Genomic DNA, 8,518 nt, shown 5'->3' on the forward strand with positions numbered 1-8,518 from the left:
AACTTTTTGCTACATTTACAGCTGAATTGTATTGTTTTCTGAATATCGCAATATACATCGTATTGTGAGCAGAATATCGTGTATCGTGAGGTTATTGTATCACTACAGCCCAAGTTCAAAATATAAATATGCATTAACCATAGGACATGCCCATCTTGAAAACTTCAACAAAAAATGTTTCCAGATCAAAAAATTATCAATAAGTGACCTCTTTTTTCTTTTTATTTCTTAGAGGACAAAGGGGTTCCAATTATGTATTTTTTTTAAACACTAAAACAAATTTTCCTTTGTGATCATGTTTTTATTTTTTCTAATGGCAAACCCCTTGCAACATCTGTACCAACATATGCTCTTGTATCCACATGTGAAATATTAAATTATCTGCTTCACTACCTGTAAACATCAGCTGCATCAACACATGAACTTTCACTATAATTATTCTTTGAAGCAACACCTTTTGAACCTCTGGCTCTGGTAGTTGTGCTCATGACCTTGCCTGATGTCTTTTGTTATTTTTTAACCCCCAGTTTGTCTTGTGGAGTTTTCCAGTCATATTAACAATCTGCTCCAAATGTACCAGGCTTCCACACAGCTCTATAGACATGCTCACACTGCTTTGCTGTGTAACAGAGCACAATGGTGTGATTCAGCACCCAATCAGTCATGCCTGTCTGTAGACAGATCTTTGACCCTGCTGAACAATGATTGCGTTTTGTGACTCGTGAAAACTTGTGTGTGTGTAACCATAACAGTAGCATGTATCTTGCCGATTGTAGTTCTGATTTTAAACGTCTTTTTTTTTCTTTTCTTTTTTTTTTTTTTTGGGTGCATTAATTGCTCTGCTATCAGGGCCGATCTAACAGGGAAAGGGAGTATGTGCAGACTTTCTGTCCTGCCAAGTCGAGATGCAAAGTGGATTAAGAGTTGGCCAGTTCATCACTGATTCCCAGCGACGTTTGAGGGAGCCAGGATCCCAGCTTTTGGATGACGTCTGGTTATTTACACAAGTGTAAAATCTTAACATGATTTGTCTTTTTTGCAAATCTCAGAGCAGATCAATTGAGTTCACACCACTTTTAATGGCTTAAACCTGATTTAAGCAGAAATAATTATGTTGCTCGGCTCATTGTAGACCTTGAAGCATACAGGTTGTTCTGTTTTTAAATCTGCGAAGCCATAAAACTCGCTTTGCCATTATCGTTACATAACTAGTCTGGCTGTGGGTGTGTTGAAGGACAGCTTCATTAGAACAGTCGGTGCTGGTCTGGTTAATGCTGTAGCTTTTCCAGCTATGCCTCAAACAGACCTGCACGTTTCCAATGGGAGGAAAGCACTGATTCTTATCATTTGATTTAAGGCTGCAGCAATCGATTACGTAGTAATCGATTATTCTGGCGTTTAATCGATTAACCTGACTTATTTTTTAATTGAACATTTTGTAGGTTTTTCATTTAACCACATAAGCTTTTTTTTGTACAATATTAGAAATGCATTAAAAGATGCAAATATGGATTTTTATTTTTTATTTTTTTAATGAGAAAATTAACATTATATTGCCTGAAATACAACACCATGGTATTGCTTTTGGTGTATGCTTGATCATTTGTAGCAACGGATTCACCTAAAAAAAAATAAAAATTTTTTTAATGGGTAGCAAAATGTGCATAATATGCTTAAAATTTGAACCAGGTGAAGCTAAAAGATGCCAATTAAGTTCTGAGAGGAACATATTTCCAGACAAAGATGGTTTTTTGTCTTAAGTGCAAAATGTATCTATTTTGACTTAATGACTGTTCTTTCAGCAAATTGCCATTTTTGGAGTCTCTTTTTTTCCCCTCCATGTAATGTTTAATTGATTACTTATATTGACAGTTATTTCTATAATCGATGAATCATGATTCATTCGGGGGGGGGGAGGGTTTCTTTAGCTTGATTGCATACATGTTACAACATGGTGGCGACATCAGTTCAGTTGAATTCTGTTTCAATTCGTCACAAATGTCTCCTCAAGCTGCTTCCCTAAAATGTTTGAACCCAGATTCATAGTCATAGTCAACAGTTAAGGTCAGGTTATCATGCCAGTTTGCCAGTGAAAAGTTTTTCTCTCTCAGTTAAATGGCCACCTGCATCAAGTCACTAATGCATGAAAGAGCATGTAGAAACAGTAGACATTTAATAGAATCAACTTAATTAAATTAATCTTGATTTATCAATTATATCAACAATAGTCAACTAACTGTCAAATTTATTTTATCCACTGCTTTTGGAAAGGTGTAAAGAAATCATTCACAGGCTTGTTTGTGAGAAATGACTGACAGACCCGCCCATGGTTAACAATAGTCACCTCACTGTTGACAACTTAGCAACTGTGTTGCTATATTTAGCAACTTTTCAGACAAAAACAAATCGTTATCGTCCAGAATCGGAATCGGCAGGTCAGGCTTTTTGAAAATTGGTGATTGGTCAGAGAAGTGCGATCGGTGCAGGCTTAATTTTCAGCAATCCCTCCTACTCAGCATGACTTGGAGTTTAAGGAGGACATAGCAGACACATTCACTGACGGGGGGGGGGGTAAAATGCAGAAGCTCGTTCTATGCTAAAGAAGTAAATCGCTATTGGCAGCTGTGGCTCCATACAGGAGGGAAACACGGCTAAATATATGAGCTTTGACACGAAACCAAACCAATGTAAAGCAAATGGCCTTGTTTCCTGTTTCAACATCGGCTCCTCCATTTTTTTCTGCAGCTATTTAAATCTTGGGTTTATTGCTTCCTACCTGTTGACCAGCAGGATTTCCTTCCATTTTTTTTCTCCAAAAAAGGTCAACCTGAAGCTAAATCCATTTGTTTGTATGCAGTCAAATTTCTACAGTACAGTGACGGAAGTGGCTTTTGATGACGACAGTAAAATAATATTTGCGCCTTTTTCTTTCTTTCTTTTTTTTTGTGGCGTTTGCCTCTGCAGGTGGTTCTTCGGGAAGATTCCCCGCGCCAAAGCAGAGGAGATGCTAAACAAACAGAGGCACGACGGGGCTTTTCTCATCCGAGAGAGCGAGAGTGCGCCAGGAGACTTCTCCCTGTCGGTGAAGTGAGTAGAGCAAAGTCAAATGTCAGATGTCACACACATGGCAGATATGAGTCAGGGTTCAGTTTCCTCCGAACTCGGCTTTTATTTCCTGCTTCTAGCACTTATATGTTGGGTCTAAGAACTTTTCTATTTGGCGTGGCTGTCATTTCCTTAACCTGGTGGTGCTGCCATGATGTCACCGATGTTTCTTCGATTTGTTTTGAGTGCCAAACTTAAGAACTGTAATTACCTTCCTTTTTGAACCATCCAGGCAGATGATTAAAAACAAAAATTACTCTGTAGCATGCAGTGTATCTAAACACCACTGTGGGATAATTGTTTTTTGCTTCTTTTTTTTCTTTTCTTTTTTTGTCAGCGTTTATAATTTTGCACCTTTATCTTTTTCCAGGTTTGGTAATGATGTCCAGCATTTCAAGGTCCTTCGTGACGGGGCTGGGAAGTACTTCCTCTGGGTGGTGAAGTTCAACTCGCTCAACGAGCTGGTGGATTACCACCGCACGACTTCAGTCTCCCGCAATCAGCAAATCTTCCTGCGAGACATAGAGCAGATCACCCAGGTACGAAATGACACCCTGTGACGCATCCTTAACTAACAGTTTGACACAGTTCTTGTACAGTGACAGAAACTAAACATTAGGGGTTTTTTTTTTTGTTTTTTTAGTGGTTAAAAGGTTTGCAGAGCATTGCTCATTTAACCACTAAGCCAGATTACATTGACTTTTAATTAACTTGGTATAATTTATCTGCTTTGCAGAAGTATTTTTAAACTTAAATTTATAACTTTTTTTCCCCAGTGTGTTTTATAAATTTTTTTTTTATTATTATTTATTGGATGGACCAAAAGTATAGGGCTGAATTGTGATATGGAAGGAAGTACAGACGCACCACTCCACGTTTTCTCCCTTCTGATACCGATATTTGATGTTTAGTATCGGACGATATGATCCGATACAGAAAAACATTGCTGAACTGACTGAGAACGTTTTATTTTTTAAATTCAGACATAAATGTACTGAATTCCAAATTTATTTAATAACTCTGCGCCAGCACGGCACACACAGCTTCACAAGCTGGTCAAACATGTAAAAACAACAACTTTACTTTGTTTAGTCAGTGCAATCAAGAGTAGAATAGTCAATGTAAAATGAATAATAAAGTGACACTGGCAGAAACGATAAGTTGACTGCCTTTGGTCAAACTTGCAAAAATGAACTACACCAAACCTTTGAAATTAGTCAGAAAGAAATTCTAAATATAATGTAAAGTAAATAATAAAGTATGATGTCGCTCAGAGCATAAAGCATAGAATTACACTGACTAGATCTGCCCTCACAGATCAGGCACAAATGTCACAATATACCACTTGGATATTTTTCAATATCTGGACTGATAAAGATATTGACATCGGATCGGTGCATCTCCAGAAGGAAGACGATACAGGGGCTTTGAATATTCTATACATATTGGAAATCTGAAAAGTGTGGAGCTTAAAACTGGACTTTATCTGCATCATTTTAACACCTACATGTGAAACTGTTTGTGGTTATTCTGACTGGCTCGTTGTTTAGTGTTGAACTTTTCCCCAGACTCGAGTTTTGTGCAGCCTGTTATTGTTGTTTTTCTTCCCATGCTCCTCCTGCGTTTAGCTCCATTAACTCTCCCCACAGCGCCAACATAAAGGTGGGAACGTCTTCCTCATGCCAAACGTTTCTCAGCTAAAGGTTCAGTTTGGTTCTCGTCTGACGACATCCATTTGTCCTCCCCATTTCTGTTGCAGTCCTTGCATCACACAAAACCAGACTTCCGATGACGTTCTTTCAGCAACAGTTTTCTCCTTGTTCATCCTCGCATTCAAACTAGATCAGTAAATACAAATGCCTTCCCACACTCCTCGGGTTGTTATTTAAAACATTTCAAACCACGTATTTTTCCCTCTATTTCACAATTGGACTTTCTGTGAGTCAGTAACTTAAAAAAAACATTAAATTTGTGGTTGAGACGGTGAAAAAAGTGCAAATACTTTTACTAGTTTAATGTCGTCTTTTTGTGGTGTGTATGTTTTATGTTTTTTTTTGTTACTTTTTTTTTTAAGATAAAGGCCTGAGCCTCGTATATAAATATAAAAATGTATCTTCTGTGTATTATATTGCGTATAGATTCATCGTCGAGAAAGAAACATCTGTCACGTTCTGCACAGACCACAAGCCACAAAATGCTAGCAGCAAACAACTTACATGCACATGCTCTATATAAATCTTCATACACTGAAAAGATGTTTAAATGCTGGGTAAAGTGAGCTGATGGGGGCGGGGGGGGGGGTCATCATTTATCTGTACTATTTATTTGGTGAAGATCCTGGAGTATCTCTTTTTTTTTTTTTATTTCTTCAAAAACAGTTACATTGGAAAAAATGACTAATTGTTTTGCATCAGATTTCAAAGACAGTGCAGATTCTCCGACCAATCGGATTCCAAAGCAATGAAGGATTTTTTTTGCGTTCCGTCTAAATCTCTTTCACGGTTTGAACTCCTCCTCCGTAGTTTGAGGGTGGCCTGCTTTAAAAAGGGTGGGGGGCAGAAAACACCCCTGGAAATTTAGTGGTGGTTAAGTTGCAGGCTGCAAGTTTGAGGGCCAGCGGCAGGGGAAGGCAGAGAGGAAGCAACCCAAACCACTCAGAAATGAAATGATGCTGCAGGTGAGACAAAGGGAAAGGCTGAGTTTGTGTGTGTGTTGGTTGTTAATGTAGTATTGTGTGTATGATGACAAATTCACACCTTTTTTTTTTTTTTTTTTACAAAAGTATAGAGGGGTTTGTTGTTGTTTTTTAAACCGAGGGTGACTGCAGTCCATTTCATGTTATTTGTTTCAGATTTGTTTTATTCAGTTTAACTGTATATTATACATTTCACATTAAATGTGAAAGAAGTCTTGAAATTATCTTGTTTGACATCAAAATTAGAGATGCACTGATCCAATATTAATATCTGTTTTGTTGCCAATATTGGACAAAAATTGTAGGTCTGTTGACGATGTGTCCGATCCATAAAGACAGATCTGTTCAGTCTAATTCTTTGCTTTATGCTCTGAACAGCGTCATGCTTTATCATTCTACATTATATTTAGAATTCCTAAAAACACTTTTTGAACCATTTGAAAAAACATTTGGTTTTATATATTTCACCAAAGTAATTGACTTATTGCTTTTGTCAGTTTCACTTTATTATTAATTTTACATTGGCTGTTCTACTCATAATTGCACTGTACAAAGTGAAAGTTGTTCTTTTTACATATTTGATCAAACTTATAAAAGTTTGTCCATGTAAATTGTTTGCTGCTAGCATTTTGTGACTACTGGTGTATTTAAATGTGCTGTACTGGTGAAGAGTTACTAAATAAATTTGTGCTTCAGTACATTTAAAAAACAAACAAACATAAATATATATATTTTTTTGTCAATTCAGAAATTTATTTTTAATTTTTATTACCTAACCTCTTATCGGAAGTGGGGGGGGGAAAGTGGATCGGTGCATCCCTGGTGACACTTGTTTGTCTAAGTGTGCTCTCTAGTTTTTGACTTACTACACATTCAAACCGTCACTTCAGAAAAACCATCATCATTATTTTCCCATTTAATGTCTCTCTCCTTCCCCTTCAGCACCCTACGTACGTGCAAGCGCTCTTCGACTTTGACCCGCAGGAGGAAGGCGAGTTGGGCTTCAGACGCGGCGACTTCATCCAAGTCCTGGACAACTCCGACCCCAACTGGTGGAAAGGAGGCTGCCACGGCCAGACGGGCATGTTCCCCCGCAACTACGTCACGCCCGTCAATCGGAACATGTAAAACGAAAAGAAATTTCAGACCAACACAACAGCAACCATCACCACCATTATCATCATTGTTCTTGACCTCATCCACCCTGCCATCCAACCCTGCAACCAACCCCCCCTGCCTCCTCCCCCTGCCCCGGCCATCCCATGGTGACCATAAAAAAAAAAACGAACACGAAGAAGGCAAAAAAACTGAAGAAAAAAAAAAAGAGACGGAGAGAGAAAACAGGAGTAGAGCTGCCGTAGGCGTAGCTACGTGGGCGGCAGCAGAGCGGAATCGACCTCTATCCGCGCCGAGAAAAGTTTGCCTCCCTGCTGAACGCCTCGGCGAGGACCGAACTGTCTGAGGGAAATCAAAACACAGGAGGGAGGGGGAAGAAAGAAAACAAAACAAACAAAAACTTAACTAAAGCATAGTGCACCAACCGTGAAGATAACCAAATGATTGAACCGCTCCCACAGCTGCTTCTGTCTTCTCAACTTCTTAAGATTCTGCCTGTTTCTGTTCCTTTTCTTTTCTCCTTACTTCTTTGCCGCATGTTGTTTTGTTTTTTTGTTTTTTTTAAAGATCACGTCAAGGAATCGTCTACCAATTAAAAATCGTAAGTCGTTTTAAAGAAAAATGGAGAAAAGGCTAAAAAAAAAAACCTGTTTTAAATAATGTACAAAAAAAAAAGAGAGAGAAGCGAAGCCATCTACGACATCGCAGCTAGTTTCCACGTTCTAGACCGTCGGCATGTGAGCGTTGTGCGTCTGTCGGCTTTATAAATGAATCACGTATAGAGAGAATCCATTTTTTTAAGAATATATATTATATATTTGTATGTTTGTCTGTTTTACCTCTCCAATTTTTTTTTTTGCCCATTTGTAAATTATGTTCAACCTTCTCGTTAGCTTAGATAAGACCTAGTAGCTCTAGAATGTGATAACTGTCGACATTGATTTCCCCTTTTTTTCTTCTTTTTTTTTTCTTTCTTTAACTTATCCGAGGTCGCTCGGATAGCGCGACACGACGTTTTCTTAGGCTTTCAGAAGATTTCTTGGCTTTGTCATGCAAGTACGGTAAAGTTTAGTCCTCTGAAGGAGTTCGGTCTGGTCAGGAAGCTAACGACGACCGGCAGTGAGAGCCGGCAGTGCTGGAAAAAGGCCGGCCACAGCCTACGCTAACACACCGATCGCGAGCCACGCTGGGGTTTTTTCTGTTTTTTTTGGGCAGTGAATGTAGCTGATCGCACCGACAGACAAATATGAGGGAAGCACGGTCGGAGAAACTGAACCATACAACCACCACAAGGGATTTCAACAAAAAAAAAAAAAAAAAGGAAACGAGACATGCTGAAGTAGTTAGTGTTGTCTATACATTTCTAGAAAGTTTGAGAGAGTGGTCTATATGTACAGGTAGTTAACGGTCATATTCAGACACATTAAATGCATGCGTTAGCAGACACTCTCCTGCAAAGCAACAAAAGGGGCTGAGTTCAGATAATCGCGTCGTGAGATCTGCAAGTGGCAGATTCACACTTTGGAAAACTGAGATTGTTTTTTCTTTTCTTCTTTTTTTAATGCTAAAAGTTGAGAGATCAGCTGAAATAATGTAAACATT

General features: G+C 38.6%; 1 protein-coding gene across 1 annotated transcript in view; it reads left to right on the forward strand.

Annotated features, from left to right (window-relative positions):
• Positions 1 to 8,237, forward strand: part of grb2b (growth factor receptor-bound protein 2b) — a 31,073-nt gene extending 22,836 nt beyond the window's left edge. Inside the window, exons 4-6 of the mRNA XM_008415458.2 lie at positions 2,965 to 3,087; positions 3,476 to 3,644; positions 6,743 to 8,237. Coding sequence (XP_008413680.1) covers positions 2,965 to 3,087; positions 3,476 to 3,644; positions 6,743 to 6,928 — 478 coding nt within the window. The 3' untranslated portion in view covers positions 6,929 to 8,237. The remainder of the gene's footprint in view (positions 1 to 2,964; positions 3,088 to 3,475; positions 3,645 to 6,742) is intronic.
• Positions 8,238 to 8,518: the final 281 nt, after the last annotated feature.

Source organism: Poecilia reticulata, linkage group LG8, assembly GCF_000633615.1.
Source record: "Poecilia reticulata strain Guanapo linkage group LG8, Guppy_female_1.0+MT, whole genome shotgun sequence".
Taxonomy (NCBI): Eukaryota; Metazoa; Chordata; class Actinopteri; order Cyprinodontiformes; family Poeciliidae; genus Poecilia; species Poecilia reticulata.